Source organism: Micromys minutus (assembly GCF_963924665.1).
Source record: "Micromys minutus genome assembly, chromosome: 21".
NCBI lineage: Eukaryota > Metazoa > Chordata > Mammalia > Rodentia > Muridae > Micromys > Micromys minutus.
Window position 1 is genome coordinate 1,380,451 of NC_137956.1, and position 20,890 is coordinate 1,401,340.

General features: G+C 47.8%; 1 protein-coding gene across 5 annotated transcripts in view; it reads right to left on the reverse strand.

Moving 5' to 3' along the window:
• TLN2 (talin 2) overlaps positions 1-20,890 on the reverse strand; it is a 402,865-nt gene that overhangs the window by 35,502 nt on the left and 346,473 nt on the right. For 4 of the 5 annotated variants that reach the window (XM_080934590.1, XM_080934592.1, XM_080934591.1 and 1 more), the window contains 6 exons: positions 18,377-18,523; positions 15,825-15,953; positions 13,332-13,451; positions 7,716-7,862; positions 2,535-2,701; positions 1,610-1,793 (listed from right to left, as the gene is read on the reverse strand). In XM_080934590.1, the coding sequence (XP_080790716.1) occupies positions 1,610-1,793; positions 2,535-2,701; positions 7,716-7,862; positions 13,332-13,451; positions 15,825-15,953; positions 18,377-18,523 (894 nt within the window). The remainder of the gene's footprint in view (positions 1-1,609; positions 1,794-2,534; positions 2,702-7,715; positions 7,863-13,331; positions 13,452-15,824; positions 15,954-18,376; positions 18,524-20,890) is intronic. The other variant, XM_080934594.1, reaches the window with a different exon arrangement.

Sequence of the window (20,890 nt, forward strand, 5' to 3'; positions counted from 1 at the left end):
AAGGTCTTCACTTCTGCTTTCTTCTCCATGGAGCCTGGCTCTTTCCATTCTCGGGGTTCAGCTTTAATGTCCCCAAAGCTCTATCCTGCCTACTCTATGTCCAAAAGCCCCGTTTTATCCAACAGCAGTATTAGTCCACAGTGCCATTTAATTTATTCACTTTTTCACAATTTATGTCCTCCTTTGGGGTCTATTTTGTTTCAGCCTCAGAGCATGGTCCGGGATTATGTGAATCTTTAGGAATAAATGAAGACATATGTAGCTGTCCCACCGCTGGTAGGACACTGTCTCTGTTCCTGGAGTTGGAATCTGAAGTTCCAGTCAAAGGGAGAGCTGATGTGAACTGTGTCACTAGAGCCAGGAGTGCTGGGTTTGGCATGCACTCTGGTCAGGGTGACGCTAAGTACCCCAGGCTTTACCTCCACACTCTTCGGTTGGCTCATCTACAAGCAGAATTAGCTCCAGTCTCTCCTCGCTCGCCCAATCTCTGTGAGGGCCAACCACAGTAATGGACATAAAAGCCTTTGGGGACTCCAAGCTCTAGTCATCAGTGACAGAGAAAAACTATGGCTTTGCGGTCTTGCCATCCTCTACACCCTCTGGTGTGTCACCTCACACAGGGCGGAGGGACCCCAGGCAGCCTCCTGCCTCTCTCCTGAGCCCTCAACAGTGCAGCAGCAGGAGACAGACATCACAGCCAGGGCTGCTGCTCACATCCTGGTTGCTTCACAGGTAACGGACATGCAGGGGGTGGACATTGTTTCCTGAGCAGATTAAAAAAATACTTATTAAACATTTTAATTTATTATTACTAGTGCATGTGCCACCATGCAAGTGTGGCAGTCACTCTAACCCTAACCCAGCACACAAGTGTGGCAGTCACCTTAACCGTAACCACACTGTGGAGCTGGCTTCTTCTCTCACCTCTCTGTGGGCTCTGGGAGTGGAACGCGGGTTGTCAGGCATATAGAGCAGGCTTTATAATTTTATTTTTTAACCAGCTGAGATATCTCATGGCTCCATTTTTTAAAAAGCGAGCTCTCATTATAAATCACAGTTAAGGGTATGTGGAGGCAAGGGACATGCTAAGTGTTTTCACCCCAACAAATACAAGCTAAGAGGTGGGGGATGAGGTAGCTCAGAAGGGGAAGGCAGAAAGAACTGTTAGGAGTCACTGAAGATTCGAGATGGTTTGAAGAACTCACTTTTTGTGCCTAATACAACTTTTAAAATAAAAATTCTCAAAAGAAAAAAAAAATCCCACAACCGTTCAACACATTTCTCTGTGTGGAACGATCCCCCTTTTTCCTCCTCATCAGCTGAGTGAGAAGAGCTTGGAGTCTGTGCTTCCAGCTTCAGCACCAGGGATTCCAGCCTGCCCTTCCTTCCCTCCCAGCAGGGTGGGGCAGCCACCCCAGGTTCCCGCGGAACCACCCTGTGCAGACAGAGCCTCTGAATTCCAGCGCTGTTAGAGGAAACCAAGTGGGGATAAAAACCCAAGAAAGGTTCCTCACAGGGCTCCAGTGTCTCAGGGGTATTTGCTTTTTCCCCATACTGAAACCAGAGGCAGTGTCTAAAAGGAGAAAAGCAGCCCGAGCCCCGTTCATACCTGAGTCTCGGGGTCATTGGAGCCCAGGCTGGCGGCCCCCAGCTTGACCACCTCTGCAAGCTGGGTGATAGTTGCTGCTGAGGACTGGGCTGCCTGGGCCAGCTTGTCTGGAGTGGATGCAGCCCCTGACACGAGTAGCTTTGTGTCTTCCACCAAGGCCTTGGCTGTCTTCAGAATGTTCTCCCTTAGAAAGCAGGGAGGCCAGACAGACAGAAGAAACAGAACAAAACATATTCACTTGCAGTTGGGAAGGAAGGAAATTCCTTCAAGGGGGGGCTTTGGGAAGAGATGCCCGGGTGATCCACCCTCCTCTCGAGGGGGAGGGGAGTGTTCCGTGCATGTGAGGTTGGAAACTCAAAACAGTAGGTAGAGCCAGAGGATTGGGAACAGAGCTCCAGAGGAGAGCTCAACCTAGAAGGCAGGAGCTCAGCATCTCCCTATGGCCAGCAATCTCTTCAGCTATTTCCCAGCCGAACTGGGATGCAAGGGCGCATAGCTCGTACATCTCGTCTGGGAATCAGAGCTTTCGGGGACAGGCTCAGAACAGACAGCAAGCAGAGCACAGGGAATCTTTATTCTATCACAGCCTTTGGGTTGGAGAGACATGAAAGGGCCTGGACACACGGTGAAGGCTTAGAGATCATCAGTAAATATACAGAGCTGCCAGCACCAGTATGTTTAAGGAAGGCTTTAGGGAGGTACCAGGCCTTGGGAAATGACTGCAAATATGCCTGGCCCTGTCTCTCCTGGTTCTGCGGGTCTGTGGGCAGTCAGAGGGGCAGCTCCCTGAAAGCTAGCCTTTGCTGGAGAAGGAGCTTACTCTGATCCTGTGGTTCACATTCCCCACAGACAATCTTGTTGATATCCAAGTAGATACCCGAATATTTGAGTCCTGGGCAGGGTGACCAAATGTGATCAAATGTACCTGTGATCGGCAAAGGTCTCGCCGTTTTCTGCATTCAGTGTCCCAGCTGTTGCAAACATAATGGTGGTATCCAGATCGGCAATGATCCCGGAAACTGCAGTTGCAGCCGTGATGCATGCCTGCGTCCCCTTGTTCCCAGCCTGGAGAGCGGAGAGCACCAAGGACACCTGTAAGGTAGAAAAGGTGACGTAAGGGGGGGAGTCAGGGAATAGACAAAATAAGAAAAGTACCACCACTGAAAATATGGAATTCTCTTTTATTGATTTTATTGGATAGATTTTATTTACATTTCAAATGTCATTCCCTTTTCCAGATTCCCCTCCATATCCCCTAATCCATCACCCCTGCCCCTGCTTCTATATGGGTGTTTACCCACTAACTCACCTCCTCCTGCCTGCCCACCCTGACATTCCCCTATACTGCAGCATCAAGCCTTGGCGGGACCAAGGGTTTCTCCTCCCATTGATGCCCAACAAGGCCATCCTCTGCTACAGGTGCAGCCGGAGCCATGGGTCCATCCACCATGTGTACTCTTTGGACAGTGGTTTAGTCCCTGGGAGCTCTGGTTGGTTGGATTGTTCTTATGGAGTTGCAAACATCTTCAACTCCTTCAATTCTTTATCTAACTCCTCCATTAAAAACCCCATTCTACATTCTATAGTTGGCTGTGATCATCCGCCTCTGTATCTGTTATGCTCTGGCAGAGCCTCTCAGGACACAGCTATACCAGGCTCCTGTCAGAATGCACTTCTGGGCATCAGCAATACTGTCTGGGTTTGGTGGCTGAATATGGGCTGGAACCCCAGGTGGGACAGTCTCTGAATGGCCTTTCCTTTAGTTTCTGCTCCAAGCTTTGTCTCCGTATTTTCTCCTGAGAATATCTTTGTTCCCCCTTCTAAGAAGGACTGAAGCATCTGCACTTTGGCTATCCTTCTTCTTGAGCTTCATGTGGTCTGTGAATTTTATCTTGGGTTTTCCAAGCTTTTGGGCTAATATCCACTTATCAGTGAGTACATACCATGGGTGTATTTTTGTGATCGGGTTACCTCATTCAGGATGATATTTTCTAGATCTATCCATTTGTCTAAGAATTTCATGAACTCATTATTTTTAATAGCTGAGTAGTACTCCACTGTGTAAATGTACTACATTTCCTATTGGAATTCTTTCTCTTAAGAGCTGATGCAGCCCAGAGGTTAATGGCATAAGGTTAGATCAAAGAACCTGGGTCCGAATCCCTTTGGCATCCACAGACCATCTGGCTGCAGGCAGCCTATTTCACTGCACCAAGCCTCTACTTCTTTGAATGTAAAACAGTTAATTAAAATTTAACATGTGCAAAGTGGCCAGTAAGGAGTTTAAAGGCTATGATTTGTCACTGGATGGCAGTGATCACCACGTCACTAATGATGCTTCTGACACCGAGCTGAGGGATCAAGTTTAGGCTCCTGAATGTGTGTGGCAGTTCCCACCCGGTTAATTAGGTCTGTTAGGAACAACTGCTAACACTTCTCATTCCCTTGGCCATGCATCCCACCGGGGCCTCGGCATGGCATCCTCCACCTCTAAGTAGCAATGCAGTCGTGAGGGTCTGGTAGGTTGGCTAAGGGCTTCACCCCAGCACACTGCATATCAGAAGCCTTGGGTGGCAGCTTCTGCCGTCAGCCCTTCCTGTTCCCAGAGACGATTTCTATAGCCAGAGCCTGACTGCCACACACTGCCTTCACAATCAAACCTCTTGTCCATCGGTTTACCATTTGCCATGCCTGCCAGCTACTTAGGTCCCCACACATCTGCCTTCCCACGCTAGGTCAGTGTGCTGCTCTGCAATCTGCCTCTAGCACTGAAGTGCTCATCCTGTGAGACATAGCCCCAGGTCCCCTTTAGGATGGCTCTTCATTTTCTTTGCAGAAGGCATCTCTGTCCAAGGATTCTAAGCATACTGTTGCTGTACCTCAAGACAGCCCACTGTCCTACAGATTGAAAACAGTGAGTCAGTCATATAGCAGCTGAGGGCTCTTTAATCTCTGCCTGTATACCTCCCCCTACTCTTGATCATGGCTGATCCATGTAAATGCCCTGTAAACATGTGTATTCTCCTTCCTTCCCACTCTCCCCTCCCCTCCCCCTGTGTGTGTGTGTGTGTGTGTGTGTGTGTGTGTGTGTGTGTGTCAGGGGTAGAGGTCAACCTCTTTTATTCCTTAGTTGCTCACAAAACTGCTTTCCCATCCATGCACACAGGAGGTGTAGGGTAGGATGCCCAGGGTGGGATCTCTAACTGAAAGCTCAGATTATGCTATACCACACGGATCTGCCTGTCCCTGCTTTCATGGATCTGCCTGTTCCTGCTTCCATGGTGACCACATGGATCTGCCTGTCCCTGCTTTCATGGTGACCACACGGATCTGCCTGTCCCTGCTTCCATGGATCTGACACGGATCTGCCTGTCCCTGCTTCCTCGGTGACCACACGGATCTGCCTGTCCCTGCTTTCATGGATCTGCCTGTTCCTGCTTCCATGGTGACCACATGGATCTGCCTGTCCCTGCTTTCATGGTGACCACACGGATCTGCCTGTCCCTGCTTCCATGGATCTGCCTGTCCCTGCTTCCTCGGTGACCACACGGATCTGCCTGTCCCTGCTTCCTCGGTGACCACACGGATCTGCCTGTCCCTGCTTCCATGGATCTGCCTGTCCCTGCTTCCTCGGAGACCACACGGATCTGCTTCCATGGCACTGGTATTCTAAGGTAAATATACTTTTGAAGCGTAATGAACAAGCAAGGGAGTCATGGGACAATAAGAGGCACAGTTTGGGATGCTCTTCCTTGTGCCCCTCAGGTCTCAGGAGACTTGCGGGTTAGTTTGGCAGGATGAACACAGGGACCAGTTTCTCCAAGAGAAGCCCACAAAGACCTGGTTGATTTTAATTGCCAACTTGCCACAACCTAGAGCCACCTGGGAAGAGAGAGTCTCGGTGTGGGAATGTCTACATCAGGTTGGCTTGAGGACCTACTGTAAGGGACTTCTTCCTTTTTAATTATATTTGTATTGAAAAGAGGCCAGAAGAGGACGTTGGACACCCCCTCTGGGACTGGAGTTACAGATAGTCATGAGCCATCATATGGGAGCTGGGACTCAAACCCAGGTCTTCTGCAAGAGTAACTGATGTCTTTGCCACGGAGCCGACTCTCCAGCTCTGGATTTTTCCGTAACTGGGTTAACTGAGGCAAGCCCACGGTGGTTGGTACCATACCCTGGTTTTGGGCCCTGAATTGTGTATGAGTAGAGAAAGCTAGCTGAGCACTAAGCAAGGAGCCGTTCACTCCTCCTCTTCACTCTGGATGGGATTCGACCCAGTGTTCCAAGTTCCTGTGGCTGATTCTCCCACAAATGGATGGCAACCTGGATTCTGAGCCCCCTTTTCCCTAAGCTGCTTTTTGTCAGGGTATTTTATCACAGGAAGAAATTAACCTGGGATACCCCTCATCTGCCAGACCCTTCCTTAAATGCCACTAGGTTTCACCAGAAAAAGGCGAGTAAAACTGGCACAAATCTGGTCTGGGAATGAAGCCAACATCTTCAGGAAAGTGCTCTTAGGCTGGGTGACAAAGGCCTAGAAGTTATGAGTGCATGTATGTGTGAGTGTGTGTGTGTGTGTTTGTGTATTTGTGTATGTGTGTGAGTGTGTGTTTGTGTGTGTGTGTATTTGTGTATGTGTGTGTTCATGTGTGTGTGTGGGATTGATTTTCAAGGTGAAAGAAGAGCCCAGAAACAGTCCCCCTATCCACTGTAGAAGGCATATAAGCAACAGGTGTTTTACCGTCTGGGCATCTACTAGTCACTAGGTGTGTCACAAAAGTAGACAAGGGGCTCATGGATGGTGGGTACTCTATTTGAACCCCAAGGTATGTAGGAATGACAAGATATACAGGCAGAGTGACCTGCAGCAAGAAACACTGAAAAGGACAGTTGCTAGAAACTGGCCATTTCCCCACCTCTGTCCTCCATGTGTCCCAAGTCAGGCTGCTCTGTAGAGAGTGGTGAGACCAAGGCTGACTCCAAATGATCCTGAATACAGCTTGGTTCCCCCTGGGAACTGGGTGAGGCCTTTGAAGGGAGGAAAGGTGCCTTCCTCCAGCTGAGAGATTTAATTCTTACTGTAGAGTCCAAGAGCTGCCAGTTCTGTGGGCTGGGGGAGGTAGCCAGGACTGGCTGACAGAGCAGCCTCTGTGCACAGCTTCCTCTGCCCAGCCCTGCAGCCCAGTGGCCAAGCTTCTGAACAATACAGAGCTCTATGCTCACAGAACTGCAGAGTCCGGATGCTCCGGTCTGCGCTACTCTCGGGCGGCCGGTGCGACAGCTGCCGCGGAAGGACTCTGACCCAGAAACAAAGCCAGGGGCTTGCAGACGGGGTGGGGGTGGGCAGAGTGGAAGAGTTACCATGAAGAGTGGGAGGAAGGAATTTTGGAGGAGAGCATAGAGTGGGTAGTGGCTAGCATGTGTTAAACGCTTAATACATACCTGGCAGAGTGCTAGACACTTTCACACACTTGATCCTGCAAGTCATACATTATAAATTCATGTGCTCAGTTTATGGATGGGGAAATCAAGGCTTGGAAAGGCAATGTAACTGATAAGTTCTTCAGGTCTTGCTGGTCACACTCCTGACAATCTTCCTGAGGAGCAGCAGCAGCCCTAAGGCTCAGAAGCTCAGGGTAGGTTTCTCTTCCCCTATGCAAGTCAGGTTACTATCTAAGGGCAGGGAGCCCGCTCCGCTTCATGCTATAGTAATGAACAAATTACATACCAAGCAGGTTTCAGTCTTCCCTATGCTGGGATTTCGGCCCGTATTGCTCTATCTAGCTCTTTCAAGTTTTTGCTCCCAGCTCACGGCACTTAGAAATTCTCCAGGAAAGGAGACCAACTGTTACAGGGTGGGCGGTGGTACCAGCCTTCCTCTGGTTGGCTCCTGATGTTGTAGGACCACCTGGGGCCCTTGACTTTCCTGAAGTTGCCTCTGTTTTTGCCCTGGACTTCTCAAGTCCTGTTGATCACACAAGGCTCTGTGATACCATCCTCACCGAGAAGGACCTGGATTAATTTTGGTTTCGTCCCTACCAGAGCTGGTCACATCAAATGTCAGCGCTCAGTGTGATGACTATATCCACCCTTCCCTTACCTTCTCAGTGACGGAGCGGGCACACTCGATCAGCTCCCTCTTGGTGTAGCTGTCCGTGGGGCACACCTGGAGGGCCCCCGCCTTCTGCACCAGGAAGATACAGCCATGGCCAAGGTCCTGCACACGTGTGCGAATCTGGAATCCAATCTACAGAGGCAAATCCAGGAGAGGGAAGGTGCATGAGAAACCCTGCCATTAAGGCCTACCCTAGGTGGAAAATTTCTCTTGTGCCCTTTGGAAGCCCAGCTAGGAAAATTCCACTTCTATTTGCAATCCCTGTCTGGTGAAGTACAGAATTTAGCTGATTTACCTTCCTATAAAATGACTGTAAAAATGCCCATGGCCTCAGTAAGCAAGCCTGTGACTTACTGGGACAGCCTTCCTGCTGTGTTATCTTTTCTAAGGGTCTAGCTCATCTGGATCCCAAGCTGCCTGGTAGGGACAGATTGTCCTCAGACTGAACTCTGTGGGACAGCTGTATCATATATTCAGCAAACACTTACTGATCACGAGCGCAAAGTACCCACACCATTAGAACTGTTCATATTTTAGAGTGATCAGATTTTAAAAATGGTATATTTACCAAACAAAATACCCATTCCTGAGCCGTACTGCATGGTGACAGCATTGCATTGAGCCCAGGCTTCCTTTCTCCTGAGCCAGGTTTGATTTTCCCATTTCTAAAGGCTCAGCAGACATGTATTCTATTTTATTTATTTACTTGATTATCAAAAATTAAGACAGAATCTCAGAGTTGAGGTTGGCTTCAAGCTGACTGTAACTGAGAATAAGTTTGAACTTCTGATTTTCCTGCCTCAACCTTTCAAGTACTGGAACTACAGATATGCGCTTTACTGCATCCAGTCTTTGTGGGGCTAGGGATGGAGCCCAGGGTCTCCCAGCAGAGATACAGCCCCAGCCCCGGCATGCAGCCTATTGAGGTTGCTGTTCTAAGGGATTAGAAGGAGTCGTTTGTCTAAGAGGAACAGAGTACACTTCACCACAGCTAGGCTGTCTACTTTAAGCTGTACTAAAGTCCACTTCCATCTTCCCCAAATATTCAGTCCCATGATTCTGTTCTATCCTGTGTCAGGTTTCCCTCTGTGTTTGATAAATACAGCCACAAATGAACTGGCCAGGTAAATGGCCAGGAGAAAAGCAAAAACTGTGTTACCATCAAGAATCAACAATAGCCAGAAGCCAGGGCTGCTTCTAGCATCTACCAGGGATATTTGCCAGAAGGTCTCAGGTACTGTAAATAATCCTGGGGAGATTCTGGCCCAGCGGATGCTGTCTCCCGCTTTTATCTCATTAGCTTGCTTACAGAAGAGCGAGTTGAGAGTGGGAAGGGCTACGGATGTCCACTTTTCTACTACAGAAATATGGACCGTTTCTAGGAGGGAAAGAGACATTTAGCAGAGAGTTCGTAAGATGCAGAAAGGTGCACCGGTCCTGCAGTGGCTCTCCATCACTGAGGCTGTCCTACTGACTCCGTGTGATGCACTACAGGAGAGGCAGCCTTCAGCAACATGCTATCTCTGTACACACATCTGGACTGCCGCAGCAAGGACATACTACCAAGCGGGGCAAGTGTTTGCCCATGCAGCAGTGATGCCGTTCAAACAGTCACTGTGCCATGTGGCCCAGGACGGTCAGGAACTCCTGAATGCCCCTGCTTCAGCCTTCCAAGTCCTGAGACTGACACACATCTATTTGACAAGATATATTATGGCTTATGTCCGACATCAAGGGGAAGCCAGGGGATGTGACATTAGTTTCAAACACAACTTGATCCTTAAACCCCTCCACAAAGTTCAATGCCAAGTATTCATGGGCCAGCATTATGAGGTGGGAGCTCACACGTAAGAGATGACTATAGATCCCGGTGACAGGACCGTTGGTGACATCAGGGCAGAAGGTGCAGTGCACACAGCACACAATAAAACCCTCTGATTCGAGTTTTTAAAGTGGCCTCAATGAAAACAGATTTCTGTCCAGCTTTCCGAGCCTCAGTCTGATTACCTTGGAATAAAGGAAACAAATGACCCCTGTCTCACACTTTGTTGGGGACAAAGGGACAGTGCCCACCACAGACAGTATCTGGGCTTGGCACCTATCACTCTCATTAACTTCCAGGTCGCAGTGAGCTGATGGAAAGGAACCCTTAAGTGCGAGAGGGCAGCAGAATCGACACGGCCCACAGGCAAGTTCTCTGGAAATTTTTACAGCTGGAGGAGCTTCCTAGAAAGGGAATACACTTTTAAGATCCCATTTCAAGTGATAAGCACCAAGAAATGGCCCATTCCCGAAGCAACATTAAACTTCTCAGCAAGGCTGGCCCGACTCTGCAAGACCCACAGGGTGGATCGAATGGACAGCCAGTGTTTATTATAAAGGAATGCTGCTCAAAGACACACAACTTGGGGTTTTAAATTGGCAACTTTAGGGAAGCATTACTGAGCTTCAAGAAAAACCCTCAGTTCATTTCTCGATCAAAGAAAAACATTGTGGAGAAAACCATCTGCTTTTGTGCCTTAAAGGAAATTAAAAAAAAAAAAAAAAGCCCCTGGTTTAGATCTGATTACAATGGGGAGGAGGGAGACCCTCCCCCAACCCCAAATCACTTTCTCTTTACTGGTCAGGTCAAACCAAAAATGAAATGACTTTCTGAAGACTTTTTAAACAACCAGGTTCAGGGGTGCGTCCCTGGGGGACCTTTAGAGAGTTAGACCAGGGTGACATTGGAATTTGTTGGGTCCACTTAGAAAACATATCAGTAAATAAACATAAATAGCGTGAAGAACAGAACCAGGTATCACCCTCTCTACCCGACAGCTAGGTTTGGAGTGGGATTTTAAAAATAAAATGCTGGCGTGTACATCCATCCCACCTGAGAGATGCTCTCCCTGGCTCACAAAGAGGGGGTGATGTAATTTTCCCCAGAGACAGAGCTACAGTCTCTAAATCTTTTCCCCAGGACTTACATTTTGGAACTGTAGCTCCTAGGATCTCAACCCCTCCTTTTTTCCCCTCCATCTTTCCCTTTCTCCCTCCTTTCATTCTCCCCATTTTCAGCCCCTTCCTTCTTAGTATGTATGTGTGCTGTTACATGTCCCCATATATGCACAAACAGAGGCCACCGGTCAACGTCAGGTGTCTTGCTCAGTTCTCTTTACCTTACTCTTTGAGACAGTGTCCCTCACTGAACCTGGAGATCCACGATTTGGATGGACTTGCTGACCAGCAAGCCTAGGGTGCCTTCCTGTCTCTTCCGCCCCAGGACTAAGCTTATAAGCACGCACAGCCACGCACAGCCACGCACAGCCACGCACAGCCACTCGTAGCTTTTGACATGGGTACTGGGGATCTTAGCTCGGTCCTCCCGTCTGCTATGATTACGCCATCTCCCTAGTCTCTCTGTGTTCAGGGAGAAACTAATCTTAATTTGAAAGGCTGCCAGGAGGGTTTTCACTTTTCTGAAGACTCTCCACAGCACTACTAACAAAGCCTTGAGCTTTTTGTGGAAAAATAAACAGAGAAAGATCCTGTTTGATGTTAGTAGACAGAGGTCCAGCTTTTCCTGTAATTGTCACATTGTGGAAAAGACCAAAACGTGGACTCATGAGCACACCGCAGGACTCTGAAGCAAAGGTTTCCTGCTTGCCCTCCATGTAAATATTTTCACGTTCTGGGATGTTCGACCCGCTTAGAGATACAAATAACTCCCACAATTTTGGCATGTTAAAACAAAACAAAACAAAAAACCACCCTATATTGCTCCGGGGACCTCCCAACCTTCTCAGTTTCCCCCCAAGCATCTGTCTTGCAAATGCACACAGAGAGCTTTCCCGCCTAGGCCACTGGTAATCTTACAGTCTCCCCGCCATTCGTGGCTTCGGGTCATGCTGCCCGACGGTAAAATACATCTCAAGATGACCCACTGAAAGCAGCAAGCCTTACTGACAGTGTCAGGGGCTAAGACCCAGCACCAGCATGCAAGGTGGTGCACTGTGTGGCTAGTGACACATTCTTTTCTTTGTTGGCTTGGTGCTGTCAGCGATTCTGGTTTACAGCCAGGCTCTAGCACTGGGTTGGGCAGCTCACGAGAGCTTTGCCCATACGGAAAAGACAGGCTAGTGTTCCAAATCCAGACAGATGAGGCTACATCCCACTGCAGAGCTCCCTGTGGAGAGGCGCCCAAACCTCCCTGACAATCACAGTCTCTGTTTTTATCCCAACTCAAAGTCAACTACTTCTTCCTGAAGAAGAACTAATGCTTCCTGACGTCAGCACAAGTTTCGTTCTACTTGTTTATGAAATTCAAAATTACATGTTGATAAAACAAATTACATGTCTGGATAAATTACAGACTAGAATTGTAGTCAAGTCTTACTAAAACAGGAAGACTATTAAAAAAGAAAGGAGGAGGAGAAGGAGAAGGAAGATGGAGATGAGAAAGAGGAAGAGGGAAAATCTTTATAAAAGGAATCAAGATTCAGCATTTTTCTTGATGACTTAAGATAATTATTACAAACACAATTATTCATGCCGAGGTCTGACTACTCTGGAATCTAAAGGCAGTAGCATGGTTAGAAACTGAAGGAACACCATGCTAGAGATATATATGCACTTCAGTGCATATATACAATAAGCCTGCTCACATGCATTGCTATGACATCTGTTAGAGTGGTGTGTTTGGATCTGTTCCTACCCTTGTTTCTAAAAGCCTTTGTTGTGAGGGCTTGTCTGTCATCGCAGGGAAACGAGCAGACAGTTACAAACCTGTGGCTTCCACATCCCCAAGTGCTTAAGAAAATACGGAACAAAGTTTCTATTAAATAAACAGCTTGCTTCTCACGAAATTTGATTACCTGTATCTTCCCATTTCCCGAAGTCCCTCCATCCTTCTGTATCTGAGTGACTTTCTTTCTCTAAGGAGCCACATGGTTTCTTGTGCCCTAGACACCCTTTCTAGGTGCTCACACTGACAAAACTTCCTCCAGGCCCTCTGTGTCCCCAGCTGTGCCACATGGTCCTACTCACAGCTCCCAGAGATGACTGCTCTCTGACAGTAACTTGCCATTATTGGACTCTTACGGAGACAGACTTTGCGACACTAGCATTCTCTGGAAAGGGTTAGGGAGAGCAGGTGGGTCCTGAACCTACAGGCTAGGCTTTGTGTCATGCAAGCAGATCCTTTTCAAGAGAGGAGGAATGAGATCCCACATGTGGACCTTCTAAAATTTTGGGGGAGCCTTTGGAAAACATAAGCATGACTAAGGGGGAGCAGAAAGCAGGACGGTGGCAGCCCCACGTGTGGGCATCTGAAGAGGGAGATAGGCAGCTGTAAGGGCCTGAAAGGACACTGTAAACAAACCCTTCCATCTGGGGGCCACTCTCCGGGGCACCCTAGTTCCTGGCCAGCTGGCCTCAGCAAGGGTCCACGTTCTGGGCACAATCTGGGGCATCAGTTGCACAGTCATGGGAAATAAAACCTGCTCCTGGCTGTGGGGCTGGAGTCTTGTAGAACTAGGTTACAGGGTCCTCCCCTCTCCCATCCCCAGGAATGGGCACCATGTGCTTGCTCCTTAAGATAGGGGCTTTAAGGTGGCAGACCTCCTCTGGTTCGGCGGTGGCCGCTGCCATCTGGCCCTGGAGAGCCAGGTGCCCATAGTCAGTGGTCATTTGTGAAGCCAGGCCTCCCAACTCCTCCGGGTTAGTAACCGACTTAGTCATCTGGAAAAAGAAAACAAGCAAGACACAAATACATACACACATACACAAAGAGAAGCATCAGAACCATGTGTTAATACCCCAGGAAGCCAACGGGTTTCATTCACTTTTAGCCCCCGGGGAAGGTGAGCCTTGCATAATGGCTGGACACTAGGGAGGGCAATTCAGGCAAAGCCCATGCTGCATTGTACACAACAGGCCAGGGCTGTGGCTGCCCTGCAGCAAAGACCAGATGGGCACATGCTCAGCGTGCAGGGCGGTGCAGCGTGGAGCCAGGTCCTCAGGGCCAGTCTCAGGGAGAACAAATATGGGGGCACTAGAGGAATTCCCACGAGTGGTATATCCTGATCCAGGCTTCTATGAGGATCTAGGCAAGAGAGGCTATGAGGACAGGGCTGTCACAGTGAAAGAGACCCAGTGGAACCAACATCAGGGAATGAAGTCTTAGGTAAATTTGTAACAAAGCATATCAGGGTGCTTCCTAAAACATGGTGGTCCACCACAACCCACACAGTCCATGTATCCAGTCCGCCTGCCCCTCAGAATTGCATGTGTCAGTTTACTGTTATCCAGCCTTTACTTCTTCTTTTTGCCATGAACAAAAAAGTCACCTAAAAGACATTCTTCGTCTCTTTTTCGGGGATCTCATTCCTGCTCTATCTCTTTCTCACTCTTTTAAAAAACGTAATTTATTTTTATTTGTAGGTGTGTGTGTGTGTGTGTGTGTGTGTGTGTGTGTGTGTGTCCATACCACAATGGATGTGTGGAGACCAGTGAATAACTTACAGTTGGTTGGTTTCTTCCATTGTTTGGGTTCCAGGGACCGAACACAGTCTTGGTTACAAGCATCATTACCTGCTAAGCCACCTTGCTTGCCCCCTTTGTCGTCTTTTAACTCTTTGATTTAAAGGGGCGATTCCTTTTGGATTTTAGACAAGGTCTCATGGAGCTTAAGCTGTCCTTGAACTCAGTTTGTAGCTAAGGACGGCCTTGAACTCCTTCCCCTTCTACTTCCTAAGGGCTAGAATTATAAGCATGTGCCACTGTGCCCACCTTAATTAAAAGCCTTTTAAAGGACTCGTTATTTCCTGAGGTAGGCCCCCAGGAATACAACCGGCATCTCAAAAGAATGAAATTGTACCATAGACTGTACTATTTGTCCCTTGTCAACAGAAACACAAAAGACTCTTGACTGACAACTCTGACCTAAAGAGCCAGGCTAGCCACCTCAGGATGTCACATACTGGAAGGTGGGCTTGTTGGGAATCATAGGTGCCAAGGGATGAGACAGCCTGTCAAAGCCTGGCCCAGAAGACTCTCCAAAAACTTTAGGAGGACACCAGAGATGCCTCTCAAAGATCCCACTGCCAGACTGTACAGTAAGGGGCCTTTGATTTGACCCTCTACTCCCCTGAAAGGAAGGTCCTGGGGTGACCTCCAGGTTGCTGGGGCACTCCGAAGTGACTGTGACTATTGTCTTCCTTCCTCAGGCTACGTTCATTTAAACAGTAGGCCTGGTGCAGCGTTCCCGTGTGTGAGCCGAGCAGGCAGGGAAGCCTCTGTGGTCCAAGCTCAACCTCTAGTGGACACACAATTACATGACAGGGCCAGTGAGAGAGGTGACTTGGCCTCTCCAGCTAGACCACTGCAATGGGCACCTCAAGCTTATGTGGCAATCTTCTCACATTTGGGACTTCAAGTGGAGGAATGTTTTCTTTGATTCCACTTTCTAGAGATCACATTGTCAGTCTTCGTGTAATTATATAATGCCAAGAAAGCACAGACTGCTTCTCAGACCCAGTTGTGAAGACGCCTCTGGAACAGAGTTGTTTGCATTATGTTTCAGTGAAAAAAACTATTAATTTCAAAAGTGATGCAGCTTCTGCTGTCAGGAATTAAGAGAAAAATAAACCACACCAATTTTGCCTAAAGAACTGATGGCCCGGGTGTTATAATTTGATTTTGTCAGATAGCTTCATGGTTTTACTATTTTACTCTCAAATATCTTCTCTTACACCAGAATTTAAGCCTATCTAAACACCCCGAGTCCTTTTAGAGATGAATGGGATTCTCTCCTTTTTAATGCCACCCTCTTTCTCATTTCCTACCTTCTCGAAAGTTCTCTCCTCCCTTTGTTCCCTGTGTTCATGCCCAAGTCTTAGAAAACTTTAATTCCTTCTTGCTGAGGCTTCTATGTCATAGGCAGCCAGAGGGACTGGAGAGGAGGTAGGAGCTGGTGTCCCGGGAGAAACCAGCATCATGGGGAACTGGCACATGGGGTGGTCAATCTCTCTGACACGGATCCTAGACTTGAAGACTCCAACGGTGGCAGGCAGAAGGGGAACTCACAGAGGAGAGGGCTGCTTTTTTTCTTACCATTTCCTGAGCTGTGACAGCAATGGCTTTGGAGTATTTAACCACGGTCGTCTGGTAGTCAACAAATGTTCCCTTTGGTTCTGGAGGTGTGCCTTCATCCAGCTGTGGAGGAGGTGTGCCTTCATCCAGCTGTGGATGAGAGAAGAGCTCAGGAGTCATAAGAAGCCAAGTATAGGCTGTCCTTATAAGAACTAAAAACTTAGGAAAAATAGGGAGCCCCTCAGAGGTTTCTTTGGTTCAAACTCAACTCCAACTTCTCCACTCAGAATCATAATGGAGGTACACACTCAGGGGACACAGGCAAGATGGAGTCCCAGTTTTACAGGAGTGGAAAGTGTTTCAGAGGACTAAGTCTCACCAGGTAAGGAGGAGGCTGCCCACAGAAACAGTGGGGAAGGAATCCCAGGAAGAGGGCACTGTATTCAAGCATGTGATGATGAGATTGAGTCTGGTCCTTCCAGGGAAATATAGAGAGTGGGGGATGGGCGGAGGGTGCAGAATCGCCAAGGACTTCCAACGTCTGTGCCCAGGGATGCCTAGTGATGATCCAAGTCAGCATCAGAAAGGATTGCAGGAGCTAAGGGCAATCAATCCTTTGACTGCTTGCCTCCAAGTGCAACAGCAATTAAGAAACGGGCAAGATCACCGTGAAAGAACAGGTTTGAAGGTCAATACTGATCCAGGTAAAGTGCGGTCCTCTGGATGTTAGATCAAGGTAGGTAAATGTGATGGTTGATATTGAGAGCCCACTGGGCAGCAGAAAGAACCTGAGCATGTCAGTGTGGGAGTCAGCTAACTGAGGTGCAAAGAACCCAGGAGTCATAAGAACTGAATGTGGGCCACCCTATGGGCTGGATGGGTTTAGAATAAATAACAAGGAATGTGACCTGAAGGCTAGCTAGCATTCACACCTCTTTTTCCAGACTGAAGATGCAATGTGACCAGCTGTCCCACACTCCAGCCACTGTGTCTTTCCTACCTGGCTGGACTGTATCTCCTAAGCTGTAAGCTAAAATAAACCCTTCCTCCCTCAAGTTGCTTCTTGTCAAGTATTTTTCAGTAATCAAAGTAAGTGACACAGTGGGAGCTTGTGGAGAGCAGTGACATCCCAGCTTGTATTTTACAGCAAGGAGAGGGAAACCCTTCGTGTGTATCTTCTGCTGCCAGCAGCTCCTGTCACTGTCTGAGAAACCAGGCTTACTTCTCAATGGGGCAGCTGAATGAGTGACAACAACTATCCGGATGCTGCCATTGTAGCATGAAGCACCACTGTAAGTGAGGCTGGTGGGCTAGCAAAGCAAGACTTGAGGGCCTGGCTTCCACTCTTTTTACATTAAAACTGAGAAAAAGAAAAAGGGGACCATTTGGCTCTTAACTGCTGCCAAGAAAGTCAACTATTGAACACCCCCCGTGGACATGTGCTCTGTCCCCAATGTTCTGGTATTCTGCTGTTTTGAAGGTCAAACACACCCTCCTGAGCTTCACCCAGTGGCCTCGAGGAGGAGGGGAAATTTAATCATTGTCTGCTAAACCATCCATAGTTGAAGCATGAGCAGCCCATAGCGGACGCTGATAGAGACTGAGAAGTAGAGCCTCAGGTACCCGAAGGGGTCAGACCATCTAGCCCAGGCTTGCTCCTTCATTAGTGTGAAGATGATGGGAGAGGTTTGTGGAGCCATTACTCTATGGAAGTACTACTTCCAGGGAAATATTCTGTTATGGAGACAGAGACGGTTAATACCTAAATCCGCTATTTAAGACCGAGTATTATCCTAAAATACTATATTATGCATACATAATCCAACCATAGGCATTCCCCAACACAGATACAATCTAACACTATTGTCTGTGATCCTGTCTAACACCAAGCTGACAATTAGATGCTGATGAACAACCATTTAACCTGAATCAATCAAAAGGACATTATTAAAGACAAAATCCTTGGAGAAAAGTAGAAACGATAGAGTTGAGAATCTCTTCAGTCTGAAGCATTGCCAACTGATTAGTTGCTGAGCCAGAAAATGACTTACGTTGTCTCCTATGCCTGTTGCCTATGAGAGCTCACCAAGACCATTCATGCACACTATTTAATGGTTTCTGTGTTTAAATAGATACTGAAATGTAATACTTTTGAAAGTCCTATTCAAGATTCCTAGGGTCCACTTAATTGAGACTGTAATAGAGCAAGACAGGAGTAGAGCCTAGGATCCTGAATTGTACATGGTTCCTCAGTTCCAAAGTAGCCATTCCAAAGGCCAACACTTGGAAATCATTTCCTGACTCCTCCTGGAGTCTGCTCCCTAACACAGCTTATAAGGAGGACAGAAGTGGAAGTAATTACTTCCATTTTACAAACAGGAAAGCCGAGGATACTTTCATGATGACTATTTTGAACCACAACTGGAAAGAACTGTGCAGTAGCTTACAGAGCTGAGGAACTGATAGATTATATGACTGGCCATGTGCAGCTTGCTGGCCAGAGAAGACCATGTAGGGCTGGTGTGAGAGACGGGGATAGGTCGGGAAGGGCCCCGGGAGCTGGCGCGGCCTACCTTGTTCATAGCCTCTGCGATGGCGTCCACCATGCCTCCCACCAGCCCCACCTCACTGGCGGCTTCGTTCAGCGTCACCATAATGTCGTCCACAGCTTCCTTCATCAGCTGCGCAGCCTCTGTGATGGCATCGTGGGTGTGCTGTGCCTGGAGAGGAAATGCCGAATGTGTTCAGAAGCAGGGGACATTGCTCACCCTTAAGAATCACTTGATGTGCTAAGAATAACCCTAAAATAATCGGAAGACAGGGCTGGGCATGGTGTTGCCTGTCTAGGATCCCAGCACTCAGGAGGTCCTCGTGGTTAAAGCTAGCTTAGGCAGAAACCACACCCTGAAAAACAGCCATACAATGCATTCTAATGTTCTCTTTCCCTGACTTCATACGTTTGCCTGCAGAATCCAAAGCAACCCTTTCTTTCGATAATAAGAGAAAAGAAAAATGTTAACACCCAACTGTCAAGACTAGCTTTATATGCTGCTATGCTCAGGATGGTAGAGAACGCTACATGTTCCTAAACACACAAATTGACACATTTATTTAAAAAATTCAGTAAGACAAAGAAAACCTGTTTTTTTTAATAGCAAATGCAATTCTCTTCAACAATGCCCAGCACATCATCCTTCTCTCTCTATAAATAAGTTGGATTATAGAAATGCCAATGCATGCAGGAGGGATAAGCTGCCAGAGAGCCAATAGGCGTTCTAACTAGACCGTACGTCATATTGCTAACACTGGCAGAAAAGACGATGACAGTTGGCCAAGGGCCGAGGCCCTGCAGGTAATACCTAAGCACCCACATGTTCCTCAGACAGCATGCTGGACACTTGCAGATGTTAAGGGTGGGGTTAGGGGCTCGGAACAGAAGAGGGAACGGATATGAAACAATGCCGGTGCAGACGCCTCACACGCCAGAAAGACGTGCAGAAAACCCAGGTTCCAGTTTTTGCTCTACTACTAACTAACTAGTCATAGAGCATGGCCTCCTTCTCGGTGAGATGGGGAGGACTGTGAAGTCCAGGCGAGAGGGAACCCTGCCCTTGCTCTGCACAATGTAACAGAACACCAGTGAGTTAACATCAGAGCGTCACTGTCCTCATGCACCGGAACCATACGACGGCTGTGGCATCCTGGCCAGCTCCGCGGTGTAAGCCTCGCCACAGGTCCAAGACACTGTGTTTTCACCATGGTCGATATAAAGGAAGGGAAGCCAGGGGAACTCAGAAGACGGGCCCTGTCTGAACTAACAGAGAGTTCCTCAAATACGGCGTCTGACAAGATGCCAGGGATCCTGCTTGCAGCTATCCTCTTGATACCTGTTGAGGAACCAGCTCAATGCCATCTTAGGCGCAAAAGCATCTCATGGTAAAGACAGACTAGGTTCACTTTTGTTTACGATTAAGTCTGTTTCTCAAGGACTGGGCATGCCTCACCTGTAAGGAACTACAACTTTGTGTCTTTGTATCAAAGCCTTGTTTATAGCTACTTTGCAACCCTCCTTTTGTTTCAGAAGGTTATAGGACCACTTATGACTACCTGTTATGAACACCTGTTATTACACTACCTTGCTATGAATACCTATTGTTCTCACCTCCTTGCAACATGTCTTTTGTTCCGGAAAGGTCTACCTTGTTATGATGTTCTGCTCCTGTGACTATCTATTTTGCCTGCCTTGTCTTCCTCATATCCAATGCTGACCTCTTGAGCCCCACCTTAGGGAGAGGTTACCCATATAAATAAACAAAAAGGCTTGCTTTAGTTAACTGATTGCATTAATTATTTTGGCCATGATAATTTGGGTCAGTAGTCTTTCGCCTCCGGAATCTTTGGGATTAATGCTGTCTAGACACACAGAATTCTGCCTTCGGGACAGAAGTGAGTAAGCTCATGATCTAGGCTCATAGCTGAGTTTATAGCACAGAGTAAAACAGAATGTGAAGCTGCTTTATTATGCTACAAGTCTTAAAGGTGGCATTCCTGCGCAGCACTCTCTAGAGAAAGCCTCCAAACCCAGACTCCCATTATACACACGCAAACAGAAGGGGTGCTTTTTTTCTGTGTCGTAGTTACGAGAATACTACTGACACGATTCTATAGGACCAAATTAAAGTCAAACACATGCTTTAGGAGAGACTTGTTTTCCCTTCAAGGGTCTTAGGAGTGCAAACTCTTAACAGGAGTGGGGCAATTCTGAAGAGATACTTGTGCTCCTGGCCGACAGACCATTAAAACAATGCCCCCCAAGAAACTGGACTCTCCCCAGGGATTTCATGCTAGGAGAAGGCTGAGTCTTGGTGCCAGCCAGAGAAGGAATCTGTCTCCTAGAAAGAAGTTTCACATAGTTTTGACAACTAACCAGTCAGACTACCTTGCAGGAGAGACCAGAGCCCAGACAAGGATGACAGTTGTTGGGACTACACCATGGCCCGGATGGCTTGGTTTTACATATGTTGCAGTAAATATTAAAAATAGATGGCCTATCTCTTTATTGGCACCCACAGTCTCACTCCTCAGAT